Source organism: Salmo trutta, chromosome 9 (assembly GCF_901001165.1).
Source record: "Salmo trutta chromosome 9, fSalTru1.1, whole genome shotgun sequence".
NCBI lineage: Eukaryota > Metazoa > Chordata > Actinopteri > Salmoniformes > Salmonidae > Salmo > Salmo trutta.
In genome coordinates this window covers 32,143,656-32,164,004 of record NC_042965.1, presented here as the reverse complement: position 1 = coordinate 32,164,004, position 20,349 = coordinate 32,143,656, and the positions used below count along the sequence as shown (strand labels likewise).

Here is a 20,349-nt window from a genome sequence, read left to right as displayed (position 1 = left end):
AAAAACTTTTGGTCCCACAAAATGGGGAACTACAGTTGAAGTCGTAAGTTTACATACACTTAGTCATTAAAACTTGTTTTTCAACCACTCCACAAATTTCTTGTTAACAAACTATAGTTTTGGCAAGTCGGTTAGGACATCTACTTTGAGCATGACACAAGTAATTTTTCCAACAATTGTTTACAGACAGATTATTTCACTTATATTCACTGTATCACAATTCCAGTGGGTCAGAAGTGTACATACACTAAGTTGACTGTGCCTTTAAACAGCTAGGCTAATTGACATAATTTGAGTTAATTGGAGATGTACCTGTGGATGTATTTCAAGGCCAACCTTCAAATTCAGTGCCTCTTTGCTTGACATCATGAGAAAATTTTTAAAAATCAGCCAAGACCTCCACAACTGTGGTTCATCCTTGAGAGCAAAAGCCTGAAGGTACCACGTTCATCTGTACAAACAATAGTACGCAAGTATAAACTGTCATATTCGTGTATGTAGGTGGCAGGGAAGTCAGGCGCAGGAGAAACCAAGTTGGTTAATATGGAGTATTTAATGAAAAACAAACTCCAAAACCAAAGTACAAAATAAAATGGGTAAAGGATATTCGTCGCACACCGATACACAAACCCACATAACATAACATACAAACATTCCCCGACAAGGACATGAGGGAGGGTTAAATACACAAGTAATTAATGGGATTGGAAACAGGTGTAATGGAAGACAAGACAAAACCAATGGAACATGCCTGTGCCATTAAACCCCTACAACTCATCCAGAAAGCTGCAGCCCGTCTGGTGTTCAACCTTCCCAAGTTCTCTCACGTCACCCCGCTCCTCCGCACACTCCACTGGCTTCCAGTTGAAGCTCGCATCTGCCACAAGACCATGGTGCTCGCCTACGGAGCTGTGAGGGGAACGGCACCTCCGTACCTTCAGGCTCTGATCAGGCCCTACACCCAAAGAAGGGCACTGCGTTCATCCACCTCTGGCCTGCTCGCCTCCCTACCTCTGCGGAAGCACAGTTCCCGCTCAGCCCAGTCAAAACTGTTCGCTGCTCTGGCACCCCAATGGTGGAACAAGCTCCCTCATGACGCCAGGACAGCGGAGTCAATCCCCACCTTCCGGAGACACCTGAAACCCCACCTCTTTAAGGAATACCTGGGATAGGATTAAGTAATCCTTCTAACCCCCCCCTTAAAAGATTTAGATGCACTATTGTAAAGTGGTTGTTCCACTGGATATCATAAGGTGAATGCTCCAATTTGTAAGTCGCTCTGGATAAGAGTGTCTGCTAAATGACGTAAATGTAATGTAAATGAAAATGAAAAACTGATCAATGACGGCTAGAAGACCGGTGACGTCAACCGCCGAGCACCACCCGTGCAAGGAGGGGCATCGACTTCGGCAGAAGTCGTGACAATAAACACCATGGGACCACGCAGCCGTCATACCGCTCAGGAAGGAGACGCGTTCTGTCTTCTAGAGATGAATGTACTTTGGTGCGAAAAGTGCAAATCAATCCCAGAACAACAGCAAAGGACGTGAAGATGCTGGAGGAAACAGGTAGAAAAGTATCCATATCCACAGTAAAATGAGTCCTATATCGACATAACCTGAAAGGCTGCTCAGCAAGGAAGAAGCCACTGCTCCAAAACCGCCATAAAAAAGGCAGACTATGGTTTGCAACTGGACATGGGGACAAAGATCGTACTTTTTGGAGAAATGTCCTCTGGTCTGATGAAACAAAAATAGCCATAATGGCCATAATGACCATCGTTATGTTTGGAGGAAAAAGGGGGAGGATTGCAAGCCGAAGAACACCATCCGAAACGTGAAGCATGGGGGTGGCAGCATCATGTTGTGGGTGTGCTTTGCTGCAGGAGGGACTGGTGCACTTCACAAAATAGATGGCATTATTATGAAGGAAAATTAGGTGGATATATTGAAGCAACTTCAAAAGACATCAGTCAGGAAGTTAAAGCTTGGTCGCAAATGGGTCTTCTAAATGGACAATGACCCCAAACACACTTCCAAAGTTGTGGCAAAATGGCTTAAGGACAACAAAGTCAAGGTGGCCATCACAAAGACCTCAATCCCATGGAAAATTTGTGTACAGAACTGAAAAAGTGTGTGCGAGCAAGGAGGCCTACAAACCTGACTCCGTTGCACCAGCTCTGTCAAGAAGAATGGGACAAAATTCACCCAACTTATTGTGGGAAGGTTGTGGAAGGCTACCCGAAACGTTTGACCCAAGTTAAACAATATAAAGGCAAAGCTACCAAATACTAATTGAGTGTATTTAAACTTCTGACCCACTGGGAATGTGATGAAAGAAATAAAAGCTGAAATAAATCATTCTCTCTACTATTATTCTGACATTTCACATTCTTAAATAAAGTGGTGATCCTAACTGACATAAGACAGGGAAATTTTACTAAGATTAAAAATTAGGAATTGTGAAAAACTGAGTTTAAATGTATTTGGCTAAGGTGTATGTAAACTTCCGACTTCAACTGTGTGTACAAGAAGCGGTGTAATTTCTAAATGGTTCACCTGGTATGAATGAAAATACCCTCAAATTAAAGCTGGCAGTCAGCACTTTAACCTCATAGTCATTGTATCATTTAAATTCCAAAGTGCTGGAGTATAGAGCCAAAAGAACAACAAAATTGTATCTGGGCAATATAACTTTTTTTATATCTTTAGAAAGAAATCACATAATACCATATTTGACAGCAAAATTATTTGTATCTGATATTTGAATATTATTCGTCCAAATACATTAGTCTGTAATTTTCGCAATATTGTTTTTAAATACTTTCATTTTCATAAATAAATATTGCTTAATTTTACCGTGCTGTTTCATCAGGTATTTCTCTATTCACTAAGTCAGACATAATCACTTTTACCATGTAACCTCATAAATACCCGGTAAACAGACTGTAAACTGAGTCATCCTGATTTTACACAGTCATCTCCTTAAGTCTCCACCCCTTCCCCTTTGTCTGACAGCATAAAGAGGGAAGGAACCAGTGTACCTGCATCACCAAAGTGGGACAACGTGACAACAGAACCTTCCTCCTTTTAGCAGTCATACTGTAGTAGAACGACAGTAAATGCTTGGTTTCTTATGCACCCTATTGCTTCAGTAGGTGTACTGATATCACCCTACCATCTACTAAACCTGCCAACCAACCTTCAGTTCACATCACCTCTCCTTCCACCTGCAGAGAGAGAGAGAAAAAAGAGAAAAAGAAATCACATTAAGAAAGGGAGAGAAGGCAGTTATCATGGATACGAGGAAGCACCTGTGTTCCCTGGCCCGTATGTTGCTGCCTGCCCTGGGCTTTGTCCTCATCTGTGTGGGGGCCTACCTGATGTCCCACCACAATGCCTACAACAGCTCCCTGCGTTACATCCTGGACTACTTCCTCATTGCCTGTGGCTTATGGTGCCTCCTCACCGGGGTCTTCTGGACCATCTGCCATGGCATGAAGAGGAAGAGGCAGCACCAGAGGAGCAGGCGCCACCACACCGCTGCACACATCCATGTCTACACCGTCGACAGGTACGCCTCTGCTCTCTCACTCACCTGGGGACAGATTCAATTAATGCCTGAATTACTTATATACTGAACAAAAAATATATAAATGCAACATGCAACAATTTCAAAGATTGTACTGAGTAACAGTTCATATGAGGAAATCAGTCAATTGAAACACATTAATTAGTCCCTAATCTATGGATTTCACAACTGGGAATACAGATATGCATCTGTTGGGAAACAGATACCTAAAAAAAAAGTGGCCTCACAGTGTGCCTCAGGACAATACCTTGGATCTTTTATTTCAGCTCATGAAACGTTGGACCAACACTTTACATGATGCGTTTAGATTTTTTCTCATTGTTTATCATTCATATTTACCATTTTCCATTTATTGAATAATTAATTTGAGACTTTTACAGAGACTGATACAGTGATAGTACATTGAATTATCAACAGTCAGGTGCATTGCATCTATATATTCCTATTATGTACACAAGACTATGGGTTAGTGCATTATCGGATAGCTGTCAAAATGTTTATAAACTGAACTCATAATACACATAGGCACTTACATATGATATTTGTTGTAAAATGTACTGTACGCCTCATTCCTTTCAACAACACACCTGGAATGTGTCTGTTGTTCTCTCCAGACCCAGCTTCCACCTTCCTTCATATGAGGAGTCTCAGCAGAACCACACCTCTGCCTTCTCTGCTACTGCAGCTGCAGATTACTCTGTGCTGGGGCTCTCTGAAGACGACCTGAGGTTCAACCTGGCCCCCCCTCTGTACACCCAGGACATCTCGGAGGCCCCAGACGACACCTTCAACCATGAAGAACCACCTGCTTACTCTGAGATGGCCATGCAGCCGCACAGGGAGCCACAGGGGCTTCCACAGCAACCAGAACATTCCCGCTTGGACAGAGTTCCATGTCCTGAGCTGGACGGTCGATAGGTGGTGGACTCTGGAAGGTGATGATATCACCTTTGTGTACTGTTTAAAACGAGTGTCTCCCTGCCTGACCTTTGACCTCTGACCTTTCAGGAGATGTAAACAACATGGCCCTTTCAGCTCAGAGAGAGGTACGGCAGCAAAGCCTGCTGCTCCTGGCATCATGGTTGTCTGGAGAACGGAGACAGGTGGGAGTGATAGCTAGAAATGAGACTGTCTTGAGCTTTTGCTGAGACCTGAAATACTATGTGACTGAAACATCTTTGCTGTTTCACATGTGGCTGAACGGTAGTAAGCTATAGCAACAGGTAGTACAGTGAGCTACAGGTTGATCAAGACAAATGTCTATAGAATGCTAGTGAAGGATGACAGTCTAGGTATGGATGTCTCTATACATCTGATGCATTTTAAAAAACATAGACCAGCTTGTTTTTGCTCGTTGTTGGATGTGACTCTGAGTGCAGTATTGGTACACTATATATACAAAAGTATGTGGACACACCTTCAAGTTAGTGGATTTGACTATTTCAGCCACACTCGTTTCTGACAGGTGGATAAAATCAAGCACACAGCCATAGGATGTCACCTTTCCAACAAGTCAGCTGGTCAAATTTCTACCCTGCTAGAGCTTCCCCAGTTAAATGTAAGTGCTGTTATTGGGAAGTGGAAACGTCTAGGAGCAACAATGGCTCAGCCGCAAAGTGGTAGGCCACACAAGTTCACAGAATGGGACCACCAAGTGCTGAAATGCATAGCTACCAAGTTCCAAACTGCCTCTGGAAGTAACATCAGCACAATAACTGCTCATCGGGGGCTTCATGAAATGGCTTTCCATGGCCGAGCAGCCGCTCACAAGCCTAAGATCACCATGCGCAATGCCAAGCGTCGGCTGGAGTGGTGTAAAGCTCACCGCCTTTGGACTCTGGAGCAGTGGAAACGTGTTCTTTGGAGTGATGAATCACGCTTAACCGTCTGGTAGTCTAACGGACGAATCTGGGTTTGTGGATGCCAGGAGAACGCTACCTGCCCCAAAGCACAGTGCCAACTGTAAAGTTTGGTGGAGGAGGAATAATGGTCTGGGGCTGTTATCATGGTTCTCGCTAAGCCCCCTAGTTCCAGTAAAGGGAAATCTTAACGCTACAGCATACAATGACATTCTAGACGATTCTGTGCTTCCAACTTTGTGGCAACAGTTTGGGGAAGGCCCTTTCCTGTTTCAGCATGACAATGCCCCCGTGCACAAAGTGAGGTACATACAGAAATGGTTTGTCGAGATCAGTGTGGCGGAACTTGACTGGCCTCCACAGAGCCCTAACCTTAACCCCACTGAACACCTTTGGGATGAATTGGAACGTCGACTGCGAGCCAGGCCTAATCGCCCAACATCAGTGCCCAACCTCACTAATGCTTGTCTGAATAGAAGCAAGTCCCCGCAGAAATGTTCCAACATCTAGTGGAAAGCCTTCCCAGAAGAGTGGAGGCTGTTATAGCAGCAATGGGGGAACCAACTCCATATTAATGCCCATAATTTTGGAATGAGATGTTCGACAAGCAGGTGTCCACATACTTTTGGTCATGTAGTGTATCTGTTTACCAAGAACACTGTACAGTACGTTAACATCAAAACGTTGTACATGGAGTTGTATTATACGCGTATATTGTCTGTGTTCTGCAGCCACTGAGAGCTTTTATAAGCAAAGAATGTTTATCAAAAATAAAATATATTTTATCATAAAATCTGTGAGTCTCAGTGAATCTGTTAAATCTGCCCAGCTGAAACTTTCTCCACATTCATGTACTTTTCACAACAATCAAACTCATCAATAAAAGAGGGGCTGAAGATTTAAGTCTCAGATTACGTAACTTGATAAACATACACACACACACCCAGCCTCTAGCTGGCTCATTCAAACCCTCTGCTCTCCACTGCAACACACCCAGCCTCTAGCTGGCTCATTCAAACCCTCTGTTCTCCACTGCAACACACCCAGCCTCTAGCCGGCTCATTCAAACCCTCTGCTCTCCACTGCAACACACCCAGCCTCTAGTCGGCTCATTCAAACACTCTGCTCTCCACTGCAACACACCCAGCCTCTAGCTGGCTCATTCAAACCCTCTGTTCTCCACTGCAACACACCCAGCCTCTAGCCGGCTCATTCAAACCCTCTGCTCTCCACTGCAACACACCCAGCCTCTAGTCGGCTCATTCAAACACTCTGCTCTCCACTGCAACACACCCAGCCTCTAGTCGGCTCATTCAAACCCTCTGCTCTCCACTGCAACACACCCAGCCTCTAGTCGGCTCATTCAAACCCTCTGCTCTCCACTGCAACACACCCAGCCTCTAGCCGGCTCATTCAAACCCTCTGCTCTCCACTGCAACACACCCAGCCTCTAGACGGCTCATTCAAACCCTCTGCTCTCCACTGCAACACACCCAGCCTCTAGCTGGCTCATTCAAACCCTCTGCTCTCCAGTGCAACACACCCAGCCTCTAGCCGGCTCATTCAAACCCTCTGCTCTCCACTGCAACACACCCAGCCTCTAGTCGGCTCATTCAAACCCTCTGCTCTCCACTGCAACACACCCAGCCTCTAGCTGGCTCATTCAAACCCTCTGCTCTCCACTGCAACACACCCAGCCTCTCGTCGGCTCATTCAAACCCTCTGCTCTCCACTGCAACACACCCAGTCTCTAGCCGGCTCATTCAAACCCTCTGCTCTCCACTGCAACACACCCAGCCTCTAGTCGGCTCATTCAAACCCTCTGCTCTCCACTGCAACACACCCAGCCTCTAGCCGGCTCATTTAAAACCCTCTGCTCTCCACTGCAACACACCCAGCCTCTAGTCGGCTCATTCAAACCCTCTGCTCTCCACTGCAACACACCCAGCCTCTAGTCGGCTCATTCAAACCCTCTGCTCTCCACTGCAACACACCCAGCCTCTAGTCGTCTCATTCAAACCCTCTGCGCTCCACTGCAACACACCCAGCCTCTCGTCGGCTCATTCAAACCCTCTGCTCTCCACTGCAACACACCCAGCCTCTAGCCGGCTCATTTAAAACCCTCTGCTCTCCACTGCAACACACCCAGCCTCTAGTCGGCTCATTCAAACACTCTGCTCTCCACTGCAACACACCCAGCCTCTAGTCGGCTCATTCAAACCCTCTGCTCTCCACTGCAACACACCCAGCCTCTAGTCGGCTCATTCAAACCCTCTGCTCTCCACTGCAACACACCCAGCCTCTAGCCGGCTCATTTAAAACCCTCTGCTCTCCACTGCAACACACCCAGTCTCTAGCCGGCTCATTTAAAACCCTCTGCTCTCCACTGCAACACACCCAGCCTCTAGCCGGCTCATTTAAAACCCTCTGCTCTCCACTGCAACACACCCAGCCTCTAGTCGGCTCATTCAAACACTCTGCTCTCCACTGCAACACACCCAGCCTCTAGTCGGCTCATTCAAACCCTCTGCTCTCCACTGCAACCCACCCAGCCTCTCGTCGGCTCATTCAAACCCTCTGCTCTCCACTGCAACACACCCAGCCTCTAGTCGGCTCATTCAAACCCTCTGCTCTCCACTGCAACACACCCAGCCTCTAGTCGGCTCATTCAAACCCTCTGCTCTCCACTGCAACACACCCAGCCTCTAGTCGGCTCATTCAAACCCTCTGCTCTCCACTGCAACACACCCAGCCTCTAGCTGGCTCATTCAAACCCTCTGCTCTCCACTGCAACACACCCAGCCTCTAGTCGGCTCATTCAAACCCTCTGCTCTCCAATGCAACACACCCAGCCTCTAGCCGGCTCATTCAAAACCCTCTGCTCTCCACTGCAACACACCCAGCCTCTAGCTGGCTCATTCAAACCCTCTGCTCTCCACTGCAACACACCCAGCCTCTAGCTGGCTCATTCAAACCCTCTGTTCTGCAACTCATCCCAACATTGTTGTTGTTGTTGTAATGAGACTCCTTCAGTCAACCTCAGTCCACTTGGTAACATAAAGGTTGTTGAACACTGTTGTGAACACACACCTGAGGTTAAGGTAGGTCTTATTCCTGAGCTCAAAGCGTAATGACTGCTGTTTACTGGCCACCAGTGTCTTTTAAACCTGCTATGTTAGGTACCTGGCCACAGACAGGTCAAGTGTCCAGAGTTCATGAAAGGGAATCAGCCTTTTACAATCTTATGTCTGTCTGTATCCGAAAGGAAACAATGCCATGTACTCACATTTAATGACTGCAATAAAAGCCATTATGCAATCAAAGTCTAGTCTTTTTTTCTGAGGCTGTATAACAATCTACTGTAACACGGCACACACACACTCAAGACTATCACCACAATAACTTCACAATTGTCCTTTTCCCTGTTACAAACAAAGAGCATTTGAACAGGGCATGAGGAAACCAATACACTAACCATATACATATGAACAGGGCATGAGGAAACCAATACTCTAACCATATAAAGATGTAGCCTGAGGTAGATAACTACTGATTTTGGTTATGACAGTCTTGTACAGAGCAGGAATTCAGAATGGATACAGAGCAGGAATCCAGAATGGTTACAGAGCAGGAATCCAGAATGGATACAGAGCAGGAATCCAGAATGGATACAGAGCAGGAATCCAGAATGGATACAGAGAAGGAATCCAGAATGGATACAGAGAAGGAATCCAGAATGGTTACAGAGCAGGAATCCAGAATGGTTACAGAGCAGCAATCCAGAATGGTTACAAAGCAGGAATCCAGAAAGGATACAGTGAAGGAATTCCAGAATGGATACAGAGCAGGAATCCAGAATGGATACAGAGAAGGTATCCAGAATGGATACAGAGAAGGAATCCAGAATGGATACAGAGAGGGAATCCAGAATGGATACAGAGAAGGAATCCAGAATGGATACAGAGCAGGAATCCAGAATGGTTACAGAGCAGGAATCCAGAATGGATACAGAGCAGGAGTTATAGACATCAGCCTTGTTACATTTAATTTACATTTAAGTCATTTAGCAGACGCTCTTATCCAGAGCGACTTACAAATTGGTGCATTCACCTTAAGATATCCAGTGGAAAAACCACTTTACAATAGTGCATCTAAATCTTTTTTTGGGGGGGGTAGAAGGATACTTTATCCTGTCCCAGGTATTCCTTAAAGAGGTGGGGTTTCAGGTGTCTCCGGAAGGTGGTGATTGACTCCGCTGTCCTGGCGTCGTGAGGGAGCTTGTTCCACCATTGGGGTGCCAGAGCAGCGAACAGTTTTGACTGGGCTGAGCGGGAGCTGTGCTTCCTCAGAGGTAGGGAGGCGAGCAGGCCAGAGGTGGATGAACGCAGTGCCCTTGTTTGGGTGTAGGGCCTGATCAGAGCCTGAAGGTACGGAGGTGCCGTTCCCCTCACAGCTCCGTAGGCGAGCACCATGGACTTGTAGCGGATGCGAGCTTCAACTGGAAGCCAGTGGAGAGAGCGGAGGAGCGGGGTGACGTGAGAGAACTTGGGAAGGTTGAACACCAGACGGGCTGCGGCGTTCTGGATGAGATGTAGGGGTTTAATGGCATAGGCAGGGAGCCCAGCCAACAGCGAGTTGCAGTAATCCAGGCGGGAGATGACAAGTGCCTGGACTAGGACCTGCGCCGCTTCCTGTGTGAGGCAGGGTCGTACTCTGCGAATGTTGTAGAGCATGAACCTACAGGATCGGGTCACCGCCTTGATGTTAGTGGAGAACGACAGGGTGTTGTCCAGGGTCACGCCAAGGTTCTTAGCACTCTGGGAGGAGGACACAAGGGAGTTGTCAACCGTGATGGCGAGATCATGGAACGGGCAGTCCTTCCCTGGGAGGAGGAGCAGCTCCGTCTTGCCGAGGTTCAGCTTGAGGTGGTGAGCCGTCATCCACACTGATATGTCTGCCAGACATGCAGAGATGCGATTCGCCACCTGGTTATCAGAAGGGGGAAAGGAGAAGATTAATTGTGTGTCGTCTGCGTAGCAATGATAGGAGAGACCATGTGAGGATATGACCGAGCCAAGTGACTTGGTGTATAGTGAGAATAGGAGAGGGCCTAGAACAGAGCCCTGGGGGACACCAGTGGTGAGAGCACGTGGTGCGGAGACAGATTCTCGCCACGCCACCTGGTAGGAGCGACCTGTCAGGTAGGACGCAATCCAAGCGTGGGCCGCGCCGGAGATGCCCAGCTCGGAGAGGGTGGAGAGGAGGATCTGATGGTTCACGGTATCAAAGGCAGCAGATAGGTCTAGAAGGATGAGCGCAGAGGAGAGAGAGTTAGCTTTAGCAGTGCGGAGAGCCTCCGTGACACAGAGAAGAGCAGTCTCAGTTGAATGCCCAGTCTTGAAACCTGACTGATTAGGATCAAGAAGGTCATTCTGAGAGAGATAGCAGGAGAGCTGGCCAAGGACGGCACGTTCAAGAGTTTTGGAGAGAAAAGAAAGAAGGGATACTGGCCTGTAGTTGTTGATGTCGGAGGGATCGAGTGTAGGTTTTTTCAGAAGGGGTGCAACTCTCGCTCTCTTGAAGACGGAAGGGACGTAGCCAGCGGTCAAGGATGAGTTGATGAGCGAGGTGAGGTAGGGGAGAAGGTCTCCGGAAATGGTCTGGAGAAGAGAGGAGGGGATAGGGTCAAGTGGGCAGGTTGTTGGGCGGCCGGCCGTCACGAGACGCGAGATTTCATCTGGAGAGAGAGGGGAGAAAGAGGTCAAAGCACAGGGTAGGGCAGTGTGAGCAGGACCAGCGGTGTCGTTTGGCTTAGCAAACGAGGATCGGATGTCATCAGCCTTCTTTTCAAAATGGTTGACGAAGTCATCCGCAGAGAGAGAGGAGGGGGGGAGGGGGAGGAGGATTCAGGAGGGAGGAGAAGGTAGCAAAGAGCTTCCTAGGGTTAGAGGCAGATGCTTGGAATTTAGAGTGGTAGAAAGTGGCTTTAGCAGCAGAGACAGAAGAGGAAAATGTAGAGAGGAGGGCGTGAAAGGATGCCAGGTCCGCAGGGAGGCGAGTTTTCCTCCATTTCCGCTCGGCTGCCCGGAGCCCTGTTCTGTGAGCTCGCAGTGAGTCGTCGAGCCACGGCGCAGGAGTGGAGGACCGAGCCGGCCTGGAGGATAGGGGACAGAGAAAATCGAAGGATGCAGAAAGGGAGGAGAGGACGGTTGAGGAGGCAGAATCAGGAGATAGGTTGGAGAAGGTTTGAGCAGAGGGAAGAGATGATAGGATGGAAGAGGAGAGAGAGAGCGAAGGTTGGGACGGCGCAATGCCATCCGAGTAGGGGCAGAGTGAGAAGTGTTGGATGAGAGCGAGAGGGAAAAGGATACAAGGTAGTGGTCGGAGACTTGGAGGGGAGTTGCAATGAGATTAGTGGAAGAACAGCATCTAGTAAAGATGAGGTCAAGCGTATTGCCTGCATTGTGAGTAGGGGGGGAAGGTGAGAGGGTGAGGTCAAAGGAGGAGAGGAGTGGAAAGAAGGAGGCAGAGAGGAATGAGTCAAAGGTAGACGTGGGGAGGTTAAAGTCACCCAGAACTGTGAGAGGTGAGCCATCCTCAGGGAAGGAACTTATCAAGGCATCAAGCTCATTGATGAACTCTCCAAGGGAACCTGGAGGGCGATAAATGATAAGGATGTTAAGCTTGAAAGGGCTGGTAACTGTGACAGCATGGAATTCAAATGAGGAGATAGACAGATGGGACAGGGGAGAAAGAGAGAATGTCCACTTGGGAGAGATGAGGATTCCAGTGCCACCACCCCGCTGGCTCGATGCTCTAGGGGTATGCGAGAACACGTAGGCAGACGAGGAGAGAGCAGTAGGAGTAGCAGTGTTATCTGTAGTAATCCATGTTTCCGTCAGCGCCAGGAAGTCTAGGGACTGGAGGGTAGCATAGGCTGAGATGAACTCAGTCTTGTTGGCCGCAGACCGGCAGTTCCAGAGGCTGCCGGAGACCTGGAACTCCACGTGGGTCGTGCGCGCTCGGACCACCAGGTTAGAGTGGCAGCGGCCACGCGGTGTGAAGCGTTTGTATGGCCTGTGCAGAGGGGAGAGAACAGGGATAGCCAGACACATAGTTGACAAGCTACAGAAGAGGCTACGCTAATGCAAAGGAGATTGGAATGACAAGTGGACTACACGTCTCGAATGTTCAGAAAGTTAAGCTTACGTTGCGAAAATCTTATTGACTAAAATGACAAATGCTAGCTAACTAACACAACGCTGCACTTATCAAGTCGTTCCGTTGTAATGTAATAGTTTCTACAGTGCTGCTAGTCGGTAGAGGTTGGCTATTATACAAAAGCAAAGCAACTTTGTAGCTAGCTAACATAACATAACACTAATCAAGACGTTCCTGTGTAATGTATTTAGTTTCTACAATGCTGCTCGTCGGTAATAGTTGGCTGGGTATGGAACAATGGCGTCGCGGGGGACGGAAATAGCTGGCTAGCTAACCTAGCTAACCTAGCTATCCTCGATAATTACTAAACTACACAATTATCAAGCTATGACAAAGACAGCTATGTAGCTAGCTAGCTAACACTGCACTAGTCAAATCGTTCCGTTGTAATGTAATAGTTTCTACAGTGCTGCTAGTCGGTAGAGGTTGGCTATTATACAAAAGCAACTTTGTAGCTAGCTAACATAACATAACACTAATCAAGACGTTCCTTTGTAACGTATTTAGTTTCTACAATGCTGCTCGTCGGTAATAGTTGGCTGGGTATGGAACAATGGCGTCGCGGGGGACGGAAATAGCTGGCTGGCTAACCTAGCTATTACTAAACTACACAATTATCAAGCTATGACAAAGACAGCTATGTCTTGTTCTAATGCAGTTATTGACATCACCTTGTTCTAATGCAGTTATTGACATCAGCCTTGTTCTAATGCAGTTATAGACATCAGCCTTGTTCTAATGCAGTTATTGATATCAGCCTTGTTCTAATGCAGTTATAGACATCAGCCTTGTTCTAATGCAGTTATTGACATCAGCCTTGTTCTAATGAAGTTATTGACATCAGCCTTGTTCTAATGCAGTTATTGACATCAGCCTTGTTCTAATGTAGTTATTGACATCAGCCAGCCTTGTTCTAATGCAGTTATTGACATCACCTTGTTCTAATGCAGTTATTGACATCAGCCTTGTTCTAATGCAGTTATAGACATCAGCCTTGTTCTAATGCAGTTATTGATATCAGCCTTGTTCTAATGCAGTTATAGACATCAGCCTTGTTCTAATGCAGTTATTGACATCAGCCTTGTTCTAATGAAGTTATTGACATCAGCCTTGTTCTAATGCAGTTATTGACATCAGCCTTGTTCTAATGTAGTTATTGACATCAGCCTTGTTCTAATGCAGTTATTGACATCACCTTGTTCAAATGCAGTTATAGACATCAGCCTTGTTCTAATGCAGTTATTGACATCAGCCTTGTTCTAATGCAGTTATTGACATCAGCCTTGTTCTAATGCAGTTATTGACATCAGCCTTGTTCTAATGTAGTTATTCACGTCAGCCTTGTTCTAATGTAGTTATTGACATCAGCCTTGTTCTAATGCAGTTATTGACATCAGCCTTGTTCTAATGTAGTTATTGACATCAGCCTTGTTCTAATGCAGTTATTGACATCAGCCTTGTTCTAATGCAGTTATTGACATCAGCCTTGTTCTAATGCAGTTATTGACATCAGCCTTGTTCTAATGTAGTTATTCACGTCAGCCTTGTTCTAATGTAGTTATTGACATCAGCCTTGTTCTAATGCAGTTATTGACATCAGCCTTGTTCTAATGTAGTTATTGACATCAGCCTTGTTCTAATGCAGTTATTGACATCAGCCTTGTTCTAATGCAGTTATTGACATCAGCCTTGTTCTAATGCAGTTATTTACATCAGCCTTGTTCTAATGCAGTTATAGACATCAGCCTTGTTCTAATGCAGTTATTGACATCAGCCTTGTTCTAATGCAGTTATAGACATCAGCCTTGTTCTAATGCAGTTATAGACATCAGCCTTGTTCTAAAGTAGTTATTGACATCAGCCTTGTTCTAATGCAGTTATTGACATCAGCCTTGTTCTGTTCAATGTTCTCTACCTATATAGCACTCTAAATACCTCAATTCATGTTACGTTATTCAGACCAATGAGAATTAGGAACTTTAAAGCCAATTATTTAAGAATAATATTTTTGCAGATAGAACATTATAATTTGAAGGTCACACAGTTGTAAATACAGCTGATCTGGGCAGGGTCAGGAGAATACATGTCATAATCTGAATAAATAAAACCTAAATAAATAAGTCTGAAAGTGATACAGGTGGATGGATATTTCTCTGGTCACAAGTAAGGATACACACTATACACATGTATTACACAATTCCATATGAAAGCCCACTAAAGATGAAGGAAAAGAACCCTATTTTAGCCACAAGCCAGTCTTTCTTTGGACCCAACAACCCTTTTCACACTATCCTGTCTACCCGAACCATACTGTGATTGTCACGTCCTGAACACTGAAAGAGGTCATTTGCCATAGTAGAATGGTCAGGGCGTGGCAGGGGGGTTTGTTTTGTATGTATTTTGGGTTTTCTGTTTCTATGTGGGTTTGTTCTAGTTATCTATTTCTATGTGTTGGTTTTCATGTTCGGCTGGGTATGGTTTCCAATCAGAGGCAGGTGTCTTTCGTTGTCTCTGATTGGAAGCCATACTTAGGCAGCCTGTTTTTCCTTTGGGGTTGTGGGTAGTTGTTTTCCGTTTAGTCTAAGTGTACCTGACGGGACTGTGTTGGTCGTTTTGTTATTTTGTCAAGTGTCTTCATTAAAGCATTGAAAATGAGCACTATCCACGCTGCGTCTTGGTCCCCATTTCACGACCCTTGTGACAGTGATTGCTCAGATATTTTCTCTTCACAATGTCCTTTCCAGCATCATGGTTCCAGCGACTAAGCGGATGCATAACCCAGTACAGATCGGCTCAGCAGGATGAGAAGGCTACTAAAAGGAGGCGAATAGCACTGCCTACTAATATTCCCAGCAACAGAAGGGACTAAGTAAAAAGACATTACACACAAAAGATATGAATTTATTTGGATAAAAAAACAAAAACAAATGAAATACATCTATGGCTTACTCCGATCACAAAGGGCAAAAACAGGCTGTCTAATGAAGAGCAGAAAAACAAAAAGTGGTGGTAGCCCCTTTGGAACAAGAAGTTCTTAACAGATACCGCCTCGACAACCTGTAGCCCCACACATTAACTCTGTACCGGTACCCCTGGTTATAGCCTCGTTATTGTTATTTTACTGTGTTACTTAAAATATATATAGAAATAAATATATATATTTATTGAACTGCAATGTTGGTTAAGGGCTTGTAAGTAAGCATTTCACGGTAAGGTCTACACCTGTTGTATTCGGCGAATGTATGGTGTATGAAAAATGTACTTCTCCCTTTTAATTCCATCTGTCAACTTTATAATGATCAGGCACGCACGCACACACACACACACACACACACACACACACACACACACACACACACACACACACACACACACACACACACACACACACACACACACACACACACACACACACACACACACACACACACACACACACAGGCACATGCTTTGTAGCTGTACAGTGGTAATTTCATGCATCCAGAAAATACAACTTTCATAACAGAAGCCTTATATGAACAAATGTTGTTTATCAACCGCTGAAAGAAACAGTTTGCTTCTTTTTTTTGCAGACTACATAATATCTTACATTCTGAGAGAGAGAGAGAGAGAGAGAGAGAGAGAGAGAGAGAGAGAGAGAGAGAGAGAGAGAGAGAGAATACATGTAGCTCTTGCTTACTATTGGCCCCAGGTGTGGCAACAAACAGGATGGTGTGGCCTTAGGGACTTGGCCATAGATGTTTGTGTGTGTTTGTGGGGGGAGCACTCAGGTGGTGTGTGTGTGTGGGCAGTGGAGCAGAGCTCAGGTGATGACGGTGGGGCCGCGGTGTCCTGTCCTCTCGTGGATGTCAGAGATCTTCAGGGCAATGGCGATGAGGGGACCCAGCACCGCCTGGGACACAGAACACACACTGCTTTATACACACTTCACACAATACACACATACTGGCGATGAGGGGACCCAGCACCGCCTGGGACACAGAACACACACTGCTTTATACACACTTCACACAATACACACATTACTGACGAAGCTTCAGGCTTTCTTTTCTAATGTGGGATGACTGTAGAGACTCTGAAAGGATGCACATGTTCAAGTAAGTGTTGATACAATGTGAGAGTTGTATTGGTATACTAGCAACAGAGTAACACAGCACACTCCAAACGCAGTTTCCTGCAATGCAAGACATTTTAAACTTGTAGCGTATTTGAGGTTTAAAAAGGCTTCTGAAGTTTGTCATTCCCACTTTGAAAACACAACAAACATAAATTATAATCCACATAATAACTCACATTTCCTGTTGCTGCAGGATTATTTTGCTGCAATAGCAAACTGGCTCAATTGAAGATCCTATATCGGTAACCATCATAGAGGCCACTATAAACTAATACAGAGAGTATCCAAGGAAACAACAAGTGTCATGAATCAAGACCAATAAACAGTTTACTACCAAGTCCCTTCTCTTCACTTTGGACTTTCTGTCTGATGTCCTGGTTAGAAAGGACCTCTGCAAAGCCAGTCAACTCCAGGCTAACTTTATACTGTCCAGCCGCACCTTAGTATCCACTGACAGTTCAACTGGGGTTGGGTTAAATGCGGAAGACACATTTCAATTGAGTACATTCAGTTGGACAACTGACTAGGTGTCCCCCTCTCCTTTCCCTTTCTCTATTGTGTTGGTGCAACTCACAACCTGAAGTTGCCTGTTAAGTCAGGTAACCATGGTAACCATAGAGATAAGCCACAGCTTGCGTCATGACTACAGATCCAATGGTATTGTGGTTTCCTGGCTCAGTTCAAAGTGGTTTGTGAGAGAATGTTTACATGGAACTGATCAATCTAATCAAGGCCAGCGGTGTTTCATCATAACGGATCACTGATAACTAAGCCTTGGCATCAAAACAGCACACACCTCTATACTGACTAATACTGTGAACCACAATATGATACTGATTAATACTGTGGCATGGTTAAAGTACACTACCAGTCAAACACAATATGGCCACACCAACAGCAATAGAAGACACTCACTCCAAAGTCTACCGAGCTGCTAAAACTACTATCACATGTCATGTCACCATGTCACATGTTGTTCAGACACCCAGTTGGAGGTGGATTGTGTTATAGGATAATGTTGCATGCAACCACTGTGAACCAAACCCTTTTGTTAACAATGTCCTTGTGGTTGAATAATATATCAAATGGATCAATGAAATGTATAATGTTTTGTTGATCCTCTCTTTAGTTTATGGGCCTGAAAGTTCATACAAGGAAACAATGATGACACACACACACACACACACACACACACACACACACACACACACACACACACACACACACACACACACACACACACACGTAGTGTACTAGTACCTATCAGAATGGATTCCAGTGTACTCCTTACCTGAGTTTCTCTGTTATGTCTCTCAGGGTCTCTCTCGAAGCTCTCTGCGTAGATCCGGACTGTGGCCCCGGCCCCTCCCCCACTCCCGCTCAGACGGAAGACCAGACGGGATGCATCTGTGAAGACGATCCGTAGACCCTGTATGCAGACAGAGCAGAGACAGTGAGACAGGTATGCAGACAGAACAGAGACAGTGAGACAGGTATGCAGACAGAGCAGAAACAGTGAGACAGGTATGCAGACAGAACAGAGATAGTGAGACAGGTATGCAGACAGAGCAGAGACAGTGAGACAGGTATGCAGACAGAGCAGAGACAGTGAGACAGGTATGCAGACAGAACAGAGACAGTGATACAGGTATGCAGACAGAGAAGAGACAGTGAGACAGGTATGCAGACAGAACAGAGATAGTGAGACAGGTATGCAGACAGAGAAGAGACAGTGAGACAGATATGCAGACAGACACGAGGCAGTGAGACAGGTATACAGACAGACCAGAGACAGTGAGACAGGTACACAGACAGACCAGAGACAGTGAGACAGGTACGCAGACAGAACAGAGATAGTGAGACAGGTATGCAGACAGACCAGAGACAGTAAGACAGGTATGCAGACAGACCAGAGACAGTGAGACAGGTATGCAGACAGAACAGAGATAGTGAGACAGTTATGCAGACAGAAAAGAGACAGTGAGACAGGTATGCAGACAGAGCAGAGACAGTGAGACAGGTATGCAGACAGAACAGAGACAGTGATACAGGTATGCAGACAGAGAAGAGACAGTGAGACAGGTATGCAGACAGACACGAGGCAGTGAGACAGGGATGCAGACAGAACAGAGATAGTGAGACAGGTGCGCAGACAGAGAAGAGACAGTGAGACAGGTATGCAGACAGAGCAGAGACAGTGAGACAGGTATGCAGACAGAAAAGAGACAGTGATACAGGTATGCAGACAGAGCAGAGACAGTGAGATTGGTATGCAGACAGACACGAGGCAGTGAGACAGGTATGCAGACAGACAAGAGACAGTGAGACAGGTATGCAGACAGACCAGAGACAGTAAGACAGGTATGCAGACAGACCAGAGGCAGTGAGAGAAACTGACTAGAGGCATTGAGACAGGTATGCAGACAGAACAGAGGCAGTGAGACTGGTTTGCAGGCAGACCCAAGGCAGTGAGACAGGTATGCAGACAGACCAGAGGCAGTGAGAAGAACTGACTAGAGGCAGTGAGACAGGTATTTAGACAGACCAGAGGCAGTGAGACAGGTAGACAGAAATACTAGTGGCAGTGAGACAGGTAGAAAGACAGACCAGAGACAGTGAGACAGGTAGAAAGAAAGACCAGAGGCAGTGAGACAGGTAGAAAGACAGACCAGAGGCAGTGAGACAGGTAGACAGAAATACTAGCGACAGTGAGACAGGTAGACAGAAATACTAGCGGCAGTGAGACAGGCAAAAAGACAGACCAGAGACAGTGAGACATGTAGAAAGACAGACCAGAGGCAGTGAGACAGGTAGACAGAAATACTAGCGGCAGTGAGACAGGTAGACAGAATTACTAGTGGCAGTGAGACAGGTAGAAAGACAGACAGGTAGACAGACTGACCAGAGACAGTGAGACAGGTAGAAAGACAGATCAGAGGCAGTGAGACAGGTAGAAAGACAGACCAGAGGCAGTGAGACAGGTAGAAAGACAGACCAGAGACAGTGAGACAACTAGACAGAAATACTAGCAGCAGTGAGACAGGTAGACAGAAATACTAGCAGCAGTGAGACAGGTAGAAAGACAGACCAGAGACAGTGAGACATGTAGAAAGACAGACCAGAGGCAGTGAGACAGGTAGACAGAAATACTAGCGGCAGTGGGACAGGTAGACAGAATTACTAGTGGCAGTGAGACAGGTAGAAAGACAGACAGGTAGACAGACTGACCAGAGACAGTGAGACAGGTAGAAAGACAGACCAGAGGCAGTGAGACAGGTAGAAAGACAGACCAGAGGCAGTGAGACAGGTAGAAAGACAGACCAGAGACAGTGAGACAGGTAGAAATACAGACCAGAGGCAGTGAGACAGAGGAGTCAGTGTTGTTAATGCAGTATCAACTGACGTCCCCTAGATGCCACTGTAGTCATATGCATGTGTGTGTGTGTGTGTGTGTGTGTGTGTGTGTGTGTGTGTGTGTGTGTGTGTGTGCATTTAATATGTTTACCTAGAGTACATCCCTGTATGTCTATATGTAGGTGTTTGAGTCAGAGAGAGAGGGTC

The 20,349-nt window shown here is 46.1% G+C and overlaps 2 protein-coding genes across 2 annotated transcripts in view; one reads left to right on the top strand and one right to left on the bottom strand.

The window, feature by feature from the left end:
• The first annotated feature begins 3,138 nt into the window (after positions 1-3,138).
• LOC115199639 (transmembrane protein 252-like) lies at positions 3,139-5,017 on the top strand. Its single transcript, XM_029761956.1, has 2 exons — positions 3,139-3,573; positions 4,206-5,017. Exons 1-2 carry the CDS (start codon positions 3,296-3,298, stop codon positions 4,507-4,509), a joined length of 582 nt encoding a protein of 193 aa, XP_029617816.1. The 5' UTR covers positions 3,139-3,295; the 3' UTR covers positions 4,510-5,017.
• Positions 5,018-15,551: 10,534 nt separating this feature from the next.
• LOC115200408 (phosphoglucomutase-like protein 5) overlaps positions 15,552-20,349 on the bottom strand; it is a 50,045-nt gene continuing 45,247 nt past the window's right edge. The window contains exons 10-11 of the mRNA XM_029763470.1: positions 18,080-18,217; positions 15,552-16,563 (exon numbers count right to left, since the gene is read on the bottom strand). Of these exons, the coding sequence (XP_029619330.1) occupies positions 16,474-16,563; positions 18,080-18,217 (228 nt within the window). The 3' untranslated portion in view covers positions 15,552-16,473. The remainder of the gene's footprint in view (positions 16,564-18,079; positions 18,218-20,349) is intronic.